The sequence below is a fragment of the Populus nigra genome, chromosome 18 (genome assembly GCF_951802175.1).
Source record: "Populus nigra chromosome 18, ddPopNigr1.1, whole genome shotgun sequence".
In the NCBI taxonomy this organism is placed as follows: domain Eukaryota; kingdom Viridiplantae; phylum Streptophyta; class Magnoliopsida; order Malpighiales; family Salicaceae; genus Populus; species Populus nigra.
The window spans coordinates 11,825,527-11,843,710 of NC_084869.1; the positions used below are offsets into that span (position 1 = coordinate 11,825,527).

The following is an 18,184-nucleotide window of genomic DNA, read 5'->3' on the forward strand; positions in this document are numbered from 1 at the left end:
ATAAACCAACAAACACAATACCACACATATGTAGATTTTTTAGGCTAATAAACACATGATTTTGTCTGTGTATTTTGTGTTTTTCTAGTATAATTTATAGATCATGTGATAAACTAGAGGGAAAATTACTCTCGACTCAATTTTTAAATTTAGATCCCGTTATTTGTTGAAAAGTAGTTTTTTTTTGAAAAGTGAATTCCAGGAAAATAAATTACTTTATGATGTTTGGTAATATAATGGAAAATAAGTTGGAAAACACTTTCCAGTGTTTGGTTATGTCATGGAAAATGAGCTGAAAAATAATTTATTAATATTTTATTTTTCTCAAGTTTATTAAAATAATAAAGAACAAATCTTACAAATTAAAAGGATATTGAATGAGAATAAAATTAAAAAAAATATAGTTTTATAAATTATTTTAAATAAAATAAATAATAAAAATAAAATTAAAAAATATATAATTTTATAAATAATTCAAGGAGCTACACAAACATTGCGATGAGAACCATCAAGGGAGCACTATGGTTGCTCGATAAATTTACTGTGCCGATCGAGGAGGCCTCTTGGACGTGGCTTACAATTTTGCAGAGACTTTGCCCGCCTCCCCAGATCCAGTAATTTGCAGAACATTAGTCGTAGGTTTGCAGGAAGGATGTCATGTAGCCGAGCTGAAATGGTTGACGAGTGGCTTTTTGAACAAGAACCACTAAATGCAAAAAAATTTATGATCTCAATGCTTCGTTTTCATTGCATGAGGAGATGAGCCGTGTGAGGAAGGAGAGGATCCATGAAGGTACGTGGTGTCCAGACGCTTCTGATCCATCGCTAGAGGCTGACAGATTTGTCGAGAACTAGTTTTAATTCTCGCAATTCATGTGATCTTCTAATTCCGGTATTCACTATGCACCGGTGACAAAATCTATTCTCAAGATAAATCCATCCAACTCTGAAAGTTTATAGCTTAACCGGTCATATTTGATATTTATTTTTTAAAAATTATTAGTTTAAATGTCATAAATTTTAAAATTTAAAAACTTATTTAGTTATTAATTTAATATTTTAAAAGATTCATCAAAATACGTATTAATTTATCCAAATATTCACAATAAAAAAAGAAAAAGATGAAACCCATCTTGTCAGCTCGAGAAATCAGTTGAGCATAATTATCAGGAATAAACGATACAGCTGAATTAAAGTTGGTGCTATGCTTTCATGCTTGGCAAAGAGAGGAAGAGTTTTTTTTTTTGGGTGGTAATTTCATTATTTTAAAGCAATAAAGATTATTTAGTCATTAAATTGAATATAATAATAAACATATAAATAATTCAATATTTTTTATTGACTTTTTCTTAGTATCATATAAAATATTATCAACTTATAAAATTCAACATGCTTTCTGTAATTTTCGAAACAATGTAGCCTAAATTAAACCTACCTAATAATGTTCTTACTGAATATTAAAATCTGAAGAGTCTTACAAGGAAATTTCCACACAAGTATAATTAATTAATTAATCAATTAACTAGCTCTAGTTAGTATAAATACTGTCCCTCTCCTTTTCGACTAAGACACAATCTTTCAACCTATACATCAAAGCAAGAGAGAGAACTTACATACAAGCATATAATCTTGTGTGTCAACCCATATAAGGAAGGCAAGGAGGATCAAGTAGCACTTTTGGGCCTTCGGAACTTCAGACTATTTTTCATATCTTGGTACGTAAAACCATTTATTTTTGCCTTACATTTCTTGATTCTTACAGGATTTAAATTAATTCAAAAGTGCATATATATAAATGATATTTTTTTTTCAATATAAGGATGGATCATATATAATTCATTTATTTTAACCGAAGGGTTTTATAACTTCTCAAAATATATCTCAAATGTTTTATAGCTTCTCTAAGTTAGTTTGCCATGTCTAATCTTGGCGTCAGATTCTTTTAATTATGCTATGATCTAAGTTTTTTTTTCTTTTCAGGATTCTTAATTCGAGCTATTCTATCCACATGGTTAATTTGATTATTTAGATGTCAGCAACTCATTATATATATATATATATATATATATATATATATATATATATATATATTCAGTTCTGGTCTGCAAGTAAATTCCATGAAATAATTATCATCGATGAAGACAATACTTATTCTGATTTATGTATCAAAACACTACTATGCTAGCCTATCTATTTGTTTGTTTTCTCCCATGTGTGTGTGTTATGCTTCAGTTTCTGAAAGATCGTATAGTTTGACCTGAGATTTGGAAGCTGACAGGAACATGGCACATCGTCCTCGAGGAGGCTTGCTTTTGTCAGGAATGCTAGCGCTCACACTTGCATTTAATGTATCTTGCACACTAGCTTCTCCGAGAATTGGAAATAAGATCAAATCTGCCACTTTTCTTTCTCCTGAGTTTGTACTCGGACCAGGATCAGTAGAGAATAGGTTTTATTACAATATTGACTTTCCAAGGGGTCATATTGGTCTTAAGAGTCTCAGGGCTGAAGTAATTGATGAAGCTGGGAAACCAATACCCCTTCATGAAACTTATCTTCATCACTGGGTTGTTGCAAAGTACTATCAGCGTCAGGACGTGGTTGAGAACAATGGTGACCAGAAGTTTCAGCAGGCAGACTATATATTTGGAACAAACAGTGGGATATGCCAAGGGACTGTTCTGCGACAGTATTTTGGCCTTGGATCCGAAACACGAAAAACGGATACTCATATTCCTGATCCTTATGCAATAGAAATTGGCAATCCAGCTGAAATTCCTGAAGGATATGAAGAGAAATGGATGCTTAATGTCCATGCAATTGATACACGGGGTGCCGTAGATACGTTGGGATGCACAGAATGTAGATGCGATCTGTACAACGTCACAGTGGATGAATATGGTCAACCTTTGAGCCCAGACTACATAGGGGGTCTAAATTGTTGCTATGATCAAACACGTTGCAAGGTACAGCAAGGTTATGGAGGTGCCAGGAGGAGTCTATACTTACGTTACACTGTGGAATGGGTCGATTGGGATTGTGACATTATCCCTGTTAAAATCTTTATATTTGATGTCACTGATACTGGAAAAAGGCTTAATGTTTCGACTGGATTGAGTCCAGAGAATGGTTGCCAGGTAAAAACACTTTACTCAGATGCTATTCTGATATTACATGAGAATTAAACTAAGCATTCATGTTTTATGATGATTGATAAACTCCTCTAACAGCGTGCTTGAATCAGTATTCACTCAGAGAATTAATATAAAACCATTTTTGAGCCCTCATCACCCAACAGCTTAGACACCCAAGTGACTTGCACTGAGAGCGAATTAGTTTGTGATTGATGCTAGTAATTACAAATTTATTAACATCTTCAAATTAATCTTCAACAGTGTCATATGTTTTTGTTACTTAGTCAAGTCACTATTTTCGGCAGGTTGAGTATGATGTTGAGCCTTGCGGCAGCGCCAATGCAGGTTCTGATGGATGCATTGATGTCCAAAGCACAAGCCTGACCATGCCGATCAGTGGTTATGTCATCTACGGAGTTGCCCATCAGCATACTGGGGGAATTGGTTCAACTCTGTATGGGGAGGTAATCTTCAATCTTCAATCTCGGTCTCAGATCAGATTCTTTAATAAGCATAGAACCATAAATATATGACAGCCTGAAATTGTTGTCGAGGCCATTTTCTTCACTCGGGCTTACTTGGACTGCTTCCTGTCCACCAACATTTATCACCTTTCATCATTAATTATGCTGTAGGATGTTCATGCTATCCCTTTTAAGAGGGATGGGTGAATAATACGAAATCTGATTCTAATCATAAGCTTGTGTGCTCACCTCAGAAAGGACGTGTTATATGTGCTTCAGAACCAATTTATGGAGAAGGAAAGGATGCGGGAGATGAGGCAGGTTACGTAGTAGGGATGTCCACCTGTTATCCTGAACCAGGCTCTATCCAGATAACAGCTGGGGAGAATCTAGTTCTTGAATCTTACTACAGCAGTACTCAAAAGCACACGGGAGTTATGGGGATTTTCTACATTTTGGTTGCTGAGCGAACACCAAATCCCACGAATTTCTTGCATTCTCCGATTCATGTAAGTTCTAGTTCGATTTTTAAAGGTTACCGTTAGTATTTTATGAAATTTGAATGTTTCTTGGTTCTTGCAGATACATGAAAAGATGAAAGTATCCGCATCTGCTTTAGCAATAGTAGCTCTGTTAGGACTGGCAGCAGTTGCTGTTGGCCTGCGTCATCGACTGAAGAAGGGGAGAGAAGAAGGCTATCAACCAATAATGGCATAGAGCTGTAATCCTGTTAATTTCCATGATCTTTGTAATGCATCTATATATATATATGAAACATGCCTTGTGCTCTATGAATGGATGCAAAATAGTCCAACTACATATAGCAACCGTATCAATGGAACTCGTTGTCTTCTCTAGTGGAGCCACAGAGATCTATACATCAATAATTTGTCTGAGTAATTGGAAATTATTCCTACTGCCATAGCTTCCAAGCACTCTTGTTAGGCTTTCAGCTATCAAGTCGAGTCGCTTTCTGAAAAACCGCAGCAAATGAAAGGGAACTGACGATGGATTCGGCCCTCGGGGCAAGGACAAGTATAAAGGAGAATTTTCTCAGCAATGAGAGGTCCAAGGCTCTGACGTTTGCATGTTATATAGGAAAAGATTTGTCTAGGCCCGTAACTACTCATCAACAGCCTTGAAATTTTGAGCCAACTGATCCATTTAACAAATAACAAAAAGCACGTGTTTACGAAGACAGACTTGAAGCTTAAAACTGTACATGAACAGGCCTTGCATGTACACAGAGGAATGCAATCTATCGTAAAGAAAAAAGAAAGAGATGAATGCAATCATAGTCCAGGTTCAATTCGTTTACAGAAAACCATTTTTCAAGTTCTATCTTGCACTAGCATTAAACCCTGCCTGGCCAGCAGGTCGACTCACCCCTACCTCTGGTCTGGTTTTAAAAATAATCAACTTCAAATTGACTTTATTTAACCTAGTTAATAGTCAACCCCAATCAGACTTTTATTTTGGTTTTTTTGCCAAAAAAAATCTTATTTTTTTTACTTTCATTTCCTAAAAAAATTATTAACTTAATTCAAGACATTCAATTCATGACTTGGATCTTATTTGGATCAATTTAAATCGAATTTAACAACTATACAATTCTATTGTATTTGGCCATGATTGTTTTTTGTATTTGAAAGAGGGTCTAAATACAGATGGAAAGAACTAGAACATCTAAAATATCCGATTTTTAAAATGAAGCTTCAGTGATCATATGAGAAGTTATGTTCATGTTGTGAACAGTGAAACTCCTGAGTTTTCTCTTTCCCTCCTTTTAAACTCAAATCTAATTGTTCAACTGTATGAAAAATAAATTCATCTAGGTAGAATATTCAGAAATATTTCTCCTCAAACAACAACGCTTGATAAGATATCTTACAATGTCATTGAAGTTATGAATATTGCTTCTATTAATATTTTTTACACTAGTTTACAACGAGTTTGAAACAAATATTATTAAAGTTGAAAGAATTATCTCTCGAGATAGAAGAATAGATCGTACAAAAATTAAACATAGTGCTGAAATTTTGATCTATAACTGTAAATGGATGTGCAATACTCAGCATATCTAGCTGGTAATCGTGCCTTTAAGTGTCATAGCAAACTTTTTAAGAATACCATAGAGACGAATAAGAGATTCAAGGAACTCGTAGTGAAAAAGATGATACGCAGCCTTACTTCTTTGAAAGATACAACCATTGTTGTTATGAGATTCTCTTGTAAGCCAAATACAAGTAATATCTGAGATTTCCCAACACTTTATATTTGTGAGAAATTGATGGTGGAAGGTGCAATGATTAGGATTTATGATCCTGAAGATACCTCATCAAGTGATTGAAAAATGTTTTCGACCAAGTTTGAAAACAAGTATTCGAGTTATATAACAGCTTAATATATACTCTTTGGAATCAGTCGCATGCAATTCTCTTTCTACAAAGATGGGAGTTCAATCACACTGATTTTTATAATATTTATGAAGGTATGGTAAAGCATGCTTATATTTTTTATACATGCAATTGTAATCTTGAGTATGGTGTAATGAGAGGTATAAGCTTTCAAATTCATTCGATGATGTTGAAAACTAACATGATCTGGAATTGAAAGTAATGTTTTATTAAAATGAATTTGGCTACAAAAGTAACACAAGAGAAGTTGAGTGACAAAATGAGAGACTACAACATGCACCAAACACTCTTAATATGAATTTTAAACCCCATATCTTTCATTTCACCATAATCAAGATTGATATTGCAAGAATAAAACATATATGCAGACTTTATTATACCTTCATAAACGTCACAAAAATCAATGTGATTGAACTTCTCCCATCTTTGTAGAAAGAGAATTGTATGCAACTGATTTCAAAAGAGTGTCTATATCAAGCTGTTGTATAACACGAATACTTGTTTTCAAACCTGGTCGAAAACATTTTCCAATCACTTGATGAGGTATCTCTAGGATCATAAATCTGAACCTTTGCACTTTCCACCACTAATTTCTCACAAATATAAAGTGTTGGGGAATCTCAAATATTACTTGTATTCGGCTTACAAGAGAATCTCATAACATCAATGGTTGTATCTTGCAAAGAAGTGAGGCTGCGTATCATCTTTTTCACTATGAGTTCCTTGAATCTCTTATTCGTCTCTATGGTATTCTTAAAAAGTTTGCTATGACACTCAAAGGCACAATTATCAGCTAGATATGCTGAGTATTGCACATCCATTTATAGTTATGGATCAAAATTTCAGCACTATGTTTAATTTTTGTACGATCTATTCTTCTATCTCGAGAGATAATTCTTTCAACTTCAATAATATTTATTTCAAACTCGTCGCAAACTAGTGTAAGAAAAATTAATGGAAGCAATATTCATAACTTCAATAACATTGCAAGATATTTTATCAAGCGTTGTTTGAGGAGAAATATTTCTGAATATTCTACTTAGATGAACTCATTTTTCATACAGTTGAACAATTAGATTTGAGTTTGGATTTCTAGTTCTTCCTTCGATAATAACTTGTGTTGGGTTACGAAGATCAGTTATTTTCGTGCTCAGGAAAAAGAAATAAGGGTTTGAAAAAATATGAAGGGTGGTAGCTACACCATTGTTCTCGGAACTCTCACAAATGAAATTCTTGAAAAAATCATGATCCTCGAGAAGAAAACAAGGCATATCAACAATAAATTTTGCTTTGGTTACCCTATTAAGAATCATTCACATTACCTTATTCCATTTGGCAAAGTCTAAGCATCGTCCCATTTCTTTTCGTTTGTATATCAGGAGCAACAAACATAATTCTTGTTTGGTTTATTTCTTCTCCTATGTAATTGCTAGAACGCAAATTTACATTCCTTGCAAGTGTTTAGAAAGTTCTAGGTAACATGGGTCTGGCAAACATGTCCTCCATGCTTGCAAGTGTTTAGAAAATGTAACATCACTTGGTAGTGATTTAGTTTCGCCATCCAAAAATTCAAATACGAGTTTCCCCAAAAACTAGTAATTCATGTCTTTTGCTTCACTAGTAGTCGCAGGTTGAAAATCAATCTTCACTTTACATCACCATTAAGAAACACAATATTGCTTTTATCAAATCTTTTTGTGCAACATCCACTATATCTATAGGTAAATCAATGACATCATTCCTTTAATTATTCTTCTATAATCATGAGGGATATATAGGGTGAATATATCTGCATATCTTCTATGATGAAAATTCATGACATTATGTATTCCGTGTTTTTTTTTTGTTTAGATTACACATAATCATCAAGTGTTTTTTCAAAGAACTGATATACTGTTCTTCTACTCCCAAAATCCAAAATGCATGTCCTTAATAGACTTTTATGGGTGAAATTCATTAACTCACCACGAGTTGATCTTTAAGGAGGTGTTGGGTCGACAATGATTTTGGTACGAGAACTTGTCTGGGTTTCCTTAAAAGTTTGGGCCTAGCTATCTCACTAAGCAATTTTTTTTACATGTATTCATATATTTATGTACAAGTCAAAAATCTTGTCTATAAATAATTCATGTCTATAATTAAAGATTAGTGAATAATAATTATTTTGTCTCATTGCTATGTGGTTTTTTGGCCCGTTTCTAAATTAAATTTGATGATAAAATTAGAAAATTTATAATAATTGTTATTTCTCATGGTCCAACTTAGATTTCAGCTTTCAATCCCGAAAGATATTGAATTTTTTTTTTCCACGGCCATGTTGTTGTTTGCACCTTAAATTTGTGTTTTTGTTAATTTGAACTTCAATGTACTAACTTCATCTATATGTTTTTTCTCTTGCATTTGAGCTTCTCGAACCCACGTGATCTACAGATTAAGAATAATTTTCCATTACTTTTATGCACTACTTTCATGTGAAAAAGGAACAGTAGTTTAAAGAGGGTTTAATTTCCTTGCTATAACTACAACGTGCACAAGAAGAACTTGATTGTATCTCCAATAATCAAGCAGAACGCCAGTTATTTTAGAAAATAATTTTTTCTTCCATAACGGGTTTTATGTCTAGTCTCCAATTCATCCCTATATATTTAATTGCTTCCAATCTGTTTCTATATTTTATTTCATTCCTTAATTTATCATTCTAGTGGATATTTACATATAAACTACCAAAAACACCCCCAGAAGTGAAATTTAAACATAACCTAATTTATTAATTATTAACCTATACCTTACACGCTGAATCGATTCTTGGATTGGATCAGGTTTATAATAGAAGGATTTATAATGAAATTGTTGGAGCAATTGTAAGTGAAATGGTATTTTCCCAGTTGAGAATTATGCTAAAGAAGATTTGTCCTTCACAGGCAACGAACATTAAAATCAAAGTCATTGGATTTGTCATTTTATGCAAATTTAATGGTCATATTTATCAGCAATACGTGAAGTATAAGCATTTTAGCTTTTACTCGGAATAAAGTTTTTCTAACCTGTGAATGTCTGACTTGAAGCCCTTTCCAGGGGATGAAACATTCTAGTTTTGGGGCCCTGCAACAACCATGCTAGACCCTGCAACACCCAACATTATTAAAAAAATTAGACGCCCCAAATCCTGCAACACCCATGCCAAATCCTGCAACACTCAACAATCTAAAAAAAATCAAATCCTTACCAAGAACCCAAGCCAAAACCCATCTAAACTCACCAACTCGGCTAACGCAGATACTCTTCCTCATGAGAAGAGCCACCGGTGTACAGAGAAGAAAGCTCGAAGATGTTAAAGCCGCACACAGAGCCACCAAAACACCCACAGCCGAGCTGCAAAAACAGAGGCCCTACACCCCGCAACACCCACGCCAAATCCTGCAACACCCAACATTATTAAAAAATTACAGGCCCCGGATCCTGCAACACCCATACCAAATCCTGCAACACTCAATAATCTAAACAAATCAAAGCATAACCAAGAACTCAAGCCAAAACCCATCTAAACTCACCAGCTCAGCTAACGCAGACACTCTTCCTCATGAGAAGAGCCACCGGTGTACAAAGAAGAAAGCTCAAAGATGTTAAAGCCGCACACAAAGCCACCAAAACACCCACAGCCGAGCCACACCAACAAAGAAACCTCACCCCGCACCAACAAAGGAACACGCAAGCAGATCACCAGGCAGCCTCACATCGCTCTAGAACACCACCGAGAAGCAGAACAAAACATTGATGGTTCGGGGTAGGGAGATGGAATGGCTGCACGGTGGTGTTTGCGAGGTGGATCTGGAACAGTGAACGTGTTCTTTGGTTTGTGTTTGTGAGGCGTTCTCTGGTGCGTTTGTGCTAGAAAAAAAGGAGATAGGAAACAAATTTAACAAATTTCTGATGAGGACAACACTCTTTAGTACCAAACAATACAATCCATAATAAAAACACTCACAATCAACAATAATTTACTCTACTAGTTAATTTCATTCAGAAATGAAACATGTTGCCACTTTCATTTTCATCAAAGATCATGTCCAATGTGGTGCTGCTCATTGTCTTTTAAAGATTAACCTTCTAGTGCTCTTACTAAGCCTCTTCCTGAGGCTCGTGTCCTTCAATTTTAAGATCAAGATTTGACCTGTCTCTAAAGCTCCATATTAAAAGGACATAATAAGGGTAATTATCCTTGTATGTCGTTGTTATTGTTCAAATTCCAGCTAATCTTCCGTTCAAGTATTTGATGAGTGCTATCTTTATCTTGAACATAACTCAAACACAATGCTCTGCCTACATATACCACATGAATACAAACAAGGCGTGCAATCCTCACCATTTTCCTAATTGTAAAATAAACAATTATTATTTAATTATATCTGATATTAAATACGCTGGTTACAAACAGCATTAGACAAACATGGCAAGAGTTTTAATAATTGATTTTACATTCCGCATTACCTATTAAGATTTTTTTTTTTTTCCATTTAGTACATGCCTTGTCTAATAATAATTTCATGCTCTACCGTACATTCCATAAATCTTCAATATTAACAAATGGCAATTTACAGTGCAGTCCAATCTTCAGCCTAGACAATGATGCAATTTAAGCGTTCAGACTTAAAGAGTTGAGTCCTAAATATTTACAACTTCACATGTCCATGACAATAACCATGCACAGCGCACCTCGTATACTTTGGTGCCTTTTGCTCTGCGAAGATGTAAACCTCATCATATCCCTTCCTATAGAAGAATATAAGATGAGACGCAGATCAGTAAATGCAACTGCCAAACTAACTTGGTAGCAATCTAATCTCAAGAGTCAATTCACTCACCCAGCTTTCCCGCAATATGTGGGGCTGTAATTGTAGATTAAATTGGCGCGTACCTTCCGAGAAGATGGCCTGTTCAAGAACTTCCTAGCCTCACTGCAGCACAAAATAAATTACTGAAATCAGTTTCTTTTTTATCTAATCACTCTTCTGTAAACAATAAAGTACCATAAATAGATGAAAAGAAAGGTCATGAAGCACGCAATTGGACTCTTAATTTCCTTGAGGTTTATGGACTTCTGACAGAGTTCTCACAAAATACTACAGAAACAATCATGCAGCCACTGTAAACTTGTTGTAACATGCATGTGAATGACGTTGCTCTTTTTAAATTATGCAACCTCAATTCAGAATGCAAACACTCGAATTGCCTTCTCAGCACATCTCAAAAAAGTTTACAGCATGAGCTAACAACTTTTCAGCACAACAAAATCCTCACTTGACAAAGAAGTTTGCAATGTGTTGGGTAACTTGAATGGCATCCTCTGAGTGTGGAATCATTGATAAACCCCATTCAAAAGCATTTTTCTGGAAACAGTCACATTTCAGTCATTAGTGATCCCATCACTATAAGCAATTATAAAATTGCAATAACAGTAGGCAGATCAGGGCGGAATGAAAATTGACAATTGCACCATACCATGAGGGACCATTTGTTCAAAGCATTTAGAAGTTAAAGTTGACTTATAAAAATACCATCATGTCATTCTATCCCCCACCCCTCCTGGTATGCATCATGTTAGAGCTAATAAAAAACTGCCATCTTTCAACTTCACAAAAGAGCTCAGGCCTTAACTCTAGCTCAATTTGATTAAACTGAATACATGGATTACTGATCTGTGTAAAAGTACTAGACCATTCATAAAAATTTAGAAAGAAAAAAGAGAAGGTAAAAGAACCAAACTCAACTTAAACACATATACACAAAACTTGCTTATATGACACCATTGCTGTAAGAAAATAGTTTTGCATGTATTTTACATATAGATGAGGAGGAATGGAATACCGAGAGTGAAAATTGACTTAAGAATTTCTCCTGCAACTACAAAAAACATACAGCTGCCTACCTTTATTCCAAAACAACCTTTTTTAAGGGTATATGAGACTCATCATCCTTCCCAAATTTCCTGAGTATCTGACTCCATATTTCATACAAGTATGCATTTGACAACCACAACATGCATCTGCAAACAAATCACAATAGCTCTAATGCAAAGCACATATAGCAATACCTCAGGATGCCATTGGAAGGCAGTCACAGGATAGCCGCAAGCTTGTACAGTGGAGACATAGACCTAAAATAGATGTTGGGAAGAGAATTAGAGCTCTTCCAGCATATAGAAAACTACATTGCAAAATTAATGCACCCATTACCTGGTTATCTTCATCTGTACTAGTAGTCAAGATCTCAAAGAAACTAGATAGATGTTCATTCTCCTGAAACTGTTGTGGTGAGATGCCATACTGTTGCAATGGAAAATCAGATAAGTTAAATAAAACAACATGACACAGCCTTCTGGCTAAAGGATTGGGATTCTAATTTCAGAATAACAGTGGAATTTTAAAGATTAAAGACAGCATTAACACAACAATCATGGTTCAATAGCAAGTAGAAAAACTTAGAATTGAGGGAAGCAAACAACCATGGATCATCTCCCTAATCTAGTCGAAATTCTGGAAATGCCAAATATAAATATTTCCCAAGAAAGGAAACAAAAACAAGAAACTCTAGATCCCATATGAGCTCCAACTACAGCATCTTTCTGTCTTTGACTTGAGTGATACTCATCAGCCAATGTATTTTAGTTAACTTTTGAGGGACTGTTTTTCAGTATAAGAGTATAAAAATATGCTTGGGTTATGAGGAAATCTAATTTACTTTCTCCTTGATTTGAATTAAATGCATATCCAGACATTCCTCGATCTCCAGTCAAGAGGAAATGAGAAGGTAATGCTGGTTTATAAGACAGAACTCTGCACCAAAATAAAATTATATAAAAAGAAAAATTCACATGCTCTTTTTTGAAGTTTAAAATGCCTTTTAGTAGAGAATCCTAAACAAACAGAGAAACAAGTAAAAGGGTATCATGTGTCACTATATTTTACCATGCAATCGAATTCCAAAGGTACTACTAGTTTTTTGAACTCACACGATGGTTTTGCATAACTAGGCAATCTGTACTCAATCTTTTAAGCAAATCTGGAGGAAATCTGCAAAGAAATGTCGATGTTAACAAGCATGCTTGGTACAGTTAAAAGTATCATTTTGCTGCTGTTGAAACACAACAGAACTTTTATAAGGAAAACAAAATTCACAATAAATGTCAAAGAAGTTAGGAAAACTGTATCAATGACGTGATAACCATATCAAAGCCAGGGAAACTTCTCCATGCTAGTAATTAAGTCGGAATAAAATCACAGGTAAGCATTTGGCATGTCGAACATGACATTGAGATAACAGCATACTGCAAATTAAGTAAAACAAATATTGATGACCAAGGTGCTATTAATTGGGTTTTATGATTGTTTACTTGCATATAAGAGAATTAGAATAACTAAAAAATTGACAAAAAAAATCAACTCTCTCTTTTTAGATCATCTAAGAACTTAAAGTTTTCTAGATTTAGCAAAGTAAGTGATTATTGGTTTCAAGACAGATTCAGGTACGCTGTTCATTGAGACAAATCCCTGCTTTGCAGGATCAGCACTAATTCATTGCTATTTACACTGTTTAATACATTAGGATCCTTTTCTGGCTCTATAAAGAAACTAAGAACCTCGTAAAAAAAACAAAGTGTATCGAGTTTGATAAATACAAAGATTTGAGAATGCTTATACTATCTGGTACAAGAGGAATGCTTGAGCTTTTACCAAAGCTAACAAGATGGGACAAAATTACAGTGCATATACCTCCGAAATACAGTTCCTTTGATATTTATGTTATTCATAAATTGAAGAGTAGAAGCCTGATCTGCTCCATTAAATGTTTCCAGAATTTGATTGTCCTATTATCAAGAAAAAACAGTCATGCTCATAATTGAAAAGAAAGGGAGTTCAAAAATTGTTGTTCTCAGGCATTTCTCAAGTGAAAGTATCTTAGAGTTGTAAGCATTTCCACTAATAGTGTATTAATATTTGAAATAACTAGGACATTTTAACATTGATGGATGATCAAGCAAACAAAACAGAAAAAGCCACATGAAGTCAATTATAGTTGCAATGACGTTCACACTGCTGATATTTTTCTGTAATATTAGACGTGAGGGGCCAAAAAGAGTTTCTAGCAAACACTTCACAACTGCACTGTAAGGCTGTGTTAAGTTAATTATGCCTCTCACAGGGAAGCAGAATCGTTAGGAATAAAGTTTGAGACAAGAGTAGCTTGGTGACACGGAACAAAGACCGATTGATGTAAAAGGGGTAAAAGACTCGGAAAATAGAAAAGGGATAGAGAACCTTGAATCACCAAGCTAATTTCCTAGATATCAACAAAAGCTTCCTTGAATACACTGCATAACACTGGAGGAAATCCACCTCTGTAAATTGAAACTGAAATTCTCAATTTAATATCATAATGGCTAAAAAAAATACACAATGTGTGCTTACATAGGCACACCAAAAGTCCTGAAGAGTCCTAATCACTATCGGCTATATATGAAAAGAAAAGAAAAAAAAAACACCCTACTCATACTAATAGTGATAAAATCCTAATTAATACCAAATATCCTAATAAGGTAATTAATTGTTAATTCTTCTTCTTGCACTAAATCAGTCGGACATGATGGAAAATATGGGAATGATTGGAATGGAAATGTTAGATCATTACGGTCTATATATCCATACATTTTAGGTATTACGGGCTACACATTACCTCACTAATGATCATTGTCAGGATTTCAAAGCCTAAGCAGATGGCATACACTGGGAAATGGAAGCCTACATCATTCTTTGCTAAAATTTCCTGCAAGTTAAATACGATTGAATTGATAGCAGCTAGGAGGGTAAACCATCAGTACAATTTCCTATGTTATCTTTTATTTATTTATTTGTGGTAATCTCCGAACACATTTCAAACGTGGAGATTCAAAACAAATTTTTATTATTTTACAAAATTACCAACCTTGAAAATTGCCTTCACGGTGTCAAAGTATAAACCAGTTTTAGCCCAACCTCCTTAAAGAGCACTCCATTTACCAGATTGAGCTTCTGCAATGCAACAACATAGAGCAAGCTTGACCATCATTTATCACCTAATGGATATAACAAAAAGCCATGCTATCCCTTTTAATGATCATGCACAAAACTTTATATAATTCAGAATTTTGTATTTGATTTTTTATTTTTTTTTCATCAACAAAGTTTTTAACTCCAAATCATTAACTCAACTAAGCATACTTAATTTCTGAATTATTAAAAAAAAAAACTATTTCATTTCTCTCAATTGCAATCAAATAAAAAAGCTCAAGAATTTCTCATTCCATTTTCCAATTTCATCTTATCTGACGATCCATCTCCCTCTACTCGCTATAAAATCAATATCTGCACTTCTCCTTTAAAAATCTCGATACCTCAAAAAGAATCTCTCGTGGCTCGTTATAAATCAAGGGAATAACCCTGGCACCAGCCGATTCAACAAACTTAACGTACGACGCCGCAATATACGAAGCGTTCGTCTCGTTGTTCAACCTTCCGGAGGCACCGTCGCCTGGATGACTCAAAATTCCAATCACCGGCCGGTAATTCAACTTGATGTCCAGGGCTGAACACCTAGGCACGGAAGGCGAGTCATCATCGGCGAGTTGACTCGGGGGGAGAATCGAAGGAGAAGAAGTTGTAGCTGTTGCTGCTCGAGCTAGGGTTAGCTCTTTAGACAGTGACATTAAGAAAGGGATCCAAAGGTAAGACCACATGTCTGGAGCAGTAGAGGAGGAGGTGGAGGTTGAGGTGAGGGAAACGGCGGTGTCGTTTTGGAGGTCAGAGGTTTTGGTGGTAGGGGTAGAAGGGGAATTAGAGAGGAATGTGAAGGCATTTTGGGAAATTAGGAAGTAAAATAAGTTAGGGTTTGTGAGAGGAGGCAGAGCAGAAGGCATGTGAGAGAGGGCATTTGACATTGAAGAGAGAGAGAGAGAGAGAGAGAGAGAGCCGGCTGGTTGATTGCCGTACTGTTGGGAATGCGAGGAGGCTGTGAGAGTGGCGAGCTGAGCACGACAAATTGGACAAGAGAGAAGGATCTAGCAGTGGCTACGTGAGGATGGCATGTGTGATGGGACAATTGGAAACCAGTTATCTTCTTCCACGTGTATGTGTACGAAAACTGTCTTTAACCAATTTCAAATTTTAATTAAAAAGTATTTTCTTCTTAAATTCGTTTTGAAACCTTTTTTTTTTAGTTTAACGTGGATGTCCGGGCCAGATTACGCGCATCTTGACTAATCCTACGAGCCCTGAAGTTAACAACCTTGTAAGCCTCCAATGACCATCATATGAGCAACTACAAGATTCGAACCTGAGACCACAGAGGAAACAAACCTCTTGGTTCCAAGCTCTTACCATTGGGCCACCACCTAGATGGTTGTTTTGAAACATCTTTGAATTTTGAAAAAATTACCCTCACATTACTATAGGTTATTTTTTATCTTATCTTTATTATTTAAGGAATTACAATTTAATTTTTTTTTGTCAAAACAATTTTTAAATTTAAGAAAAAATTAATTTTGAAAAAATTACCCTCACATTACAATTTTTTGTCGATCATTAATTTTGACACAAAAACAAAGAAAAAAAATAATAAAGCATAATTAAGCATAATTAACATATCTCAAGTACTAAAAACCACAAAAAAAAATATAAATCATATTATAAAAGAAAGAAAAAGAATGGCCCATAATAATTGCTTCTCTCTCTTAGTCTTGTTGTTGAGAAAAGTAGAGAAAACAATAAAAAATATATAGGATTTTAATTTGAGATTTAATTGATTATATTTTAGTTTTTATTTTTAATTATATATAAAGTTATTTTTAAAATTTTTAATTTCATGTAATTTTACTCTTGTTAAACTCAATTATTAGCTCTAAAATTTAGTGTTATTTTTATTTTGGTTTTTAATTTATGATTTGTTAAACTCTTAATTGATCATCAAACTTTTAATTCTCTTCAATTTGGCTCCTGATTTTATCAATTTCAACCTTTACAATCACGTATCTTTTTTTAGTTTGATTCTTAATTTTTTATTTCATCAATCAAGTCCTTAATTTTCCATCAAACTTCAATATTTTATACAATTAATCCTCTAATTTGACAAAAGTAACCATTTAAAATTACAACTCGACCCCCAAACTTTAATTTCTTCCATTTGATATCTAAATTGACTTCAAAAATCATTTTTTCTTGCAATTAACTCCTTCCAAAATTCTCATTAAGTCCTTACCTATTCAAATTTATATTTATTTACCCCAAATAAAAATACTTTTACCAATAGGGTATTTTGTCAATCAAAATTGGGTTGTTAATTTTATATGTTTTGTTCCTCCAATTTTTTTATTTGTCACTTTGGTCCTTTACCACCAACTTGGGTAATATTCTATGATTTCTTCATATATATCCACTTGTTTTTTGGATTTTTTTCTATTTTTTTCTCTTTTCTTTTCTTGATGTTTTGTATGGTCAAAAGTGAGTAACAACAAAAACTCTCATCTTAAAAAGTTAAGTTTGTAAATAATAATGATACGGATCACATTATTACTAGACCATCTTTAGCATAATAAGTAGCTGGTAAATGTTGAAATGTTGAGACACAATATTGTTAAGAAATCTAACCTAAGAATAAATGCTGAAGGAGTGTTGCATTGTCAATCTTTTTGTCATGTGACTTTTCTATTTTGTTTCTAAGTATGTTTATTAGGATCACATCATTTTTTTTAATGAAACATGCCTATTTTTTTCCTCTTTGTTATTTTGAAATCAAGAAATGTTTTTATGAAAGCAATACTTGGTAACCCTTAAGTCATGTCACGTAAACGCTATTGAATAGCCTTGCTTTAAAAAAAATCATTAAATATTAACCCTTATAACTCTGCATGATCTCATTGCTCTGTTCAAAATGTTATTACCAGATCGGTTTTATGAAAACTTTTTTCCAATAAAATCTTAAAAATTTAAACTTGCTTATTTATTTCAAAAATAACTGATGTTGGCTAAAATAACATTTTGGCATCATATTCATAGGATGAAAAATGAATTAATCAAGCAATTCTCACTCTAAGATGACCAAACAATTGAGCCAAAAATACATAAATTGAAAAACATTTATT

At 34.1% G+C, this 18,184-nt stretch overlaps 1 protein-coding gene and 1 pseudogene across 1 annotated transcript; one reads left to right on the forward strand and one right to left on the reverse strand.

The window, feature by feature from the left end:
• Window positions 1-1,510: 1,510 nt before the first annotated feature.
• On the forward strand, window positions 1,511-4,427 carry LOC133678766 (uncharacterized). Its single transcript, XM_062101257.1, has 5 exons — window positions 1,511-1,715; window positions 2,279-3,137; window positions 3,440-3,598; window positions 3,853-4,107; window positions 4,181-4,427. Exons 2-5 carry the CDS (start codon window positions 2,283-2,285, stop codon window positions 4,313-4,315), a joined length of 1,404 nt encoding a protein of 467 aa, XP_061957241.1. The 5' UTR covers window positions 1,511-1,715; window positions 2,279-2,282; the 3' UTR covers window positions 4,316-4,427.
• Window positions 4,344-15,903, reverse strand: LOC133678767 (gamma-glutamyl hydrolase 2-like; annotated as a pseudogene).
• Window positions 15,904-18,184: the final 2,281 nt, after the last annotated feature.

Coding starts and splice junctions, on each gene's coding strand:
- LOC133678766 (XM_062101257.1), top strand. CDS start 2,283: ATGGCACATCGTCCTCGAGGAGGCTTGCTTTTGTCAGGAATGCTAGCG. Junction 3,138..3,439: donor GTCCAGAGAATGGTTGCCAG/GTAAAAACACTT, acceptor TATTTTCGGCAG/GTTGAGTATGATGTTGAGCC. Junction 4,108..4,180: donor TCTTGCATTCTCCGATTCAT/GTAAGTTCTAGT, acceptor TGGTTCTTGCAG/ATACATGAAAAGATGAAAGT.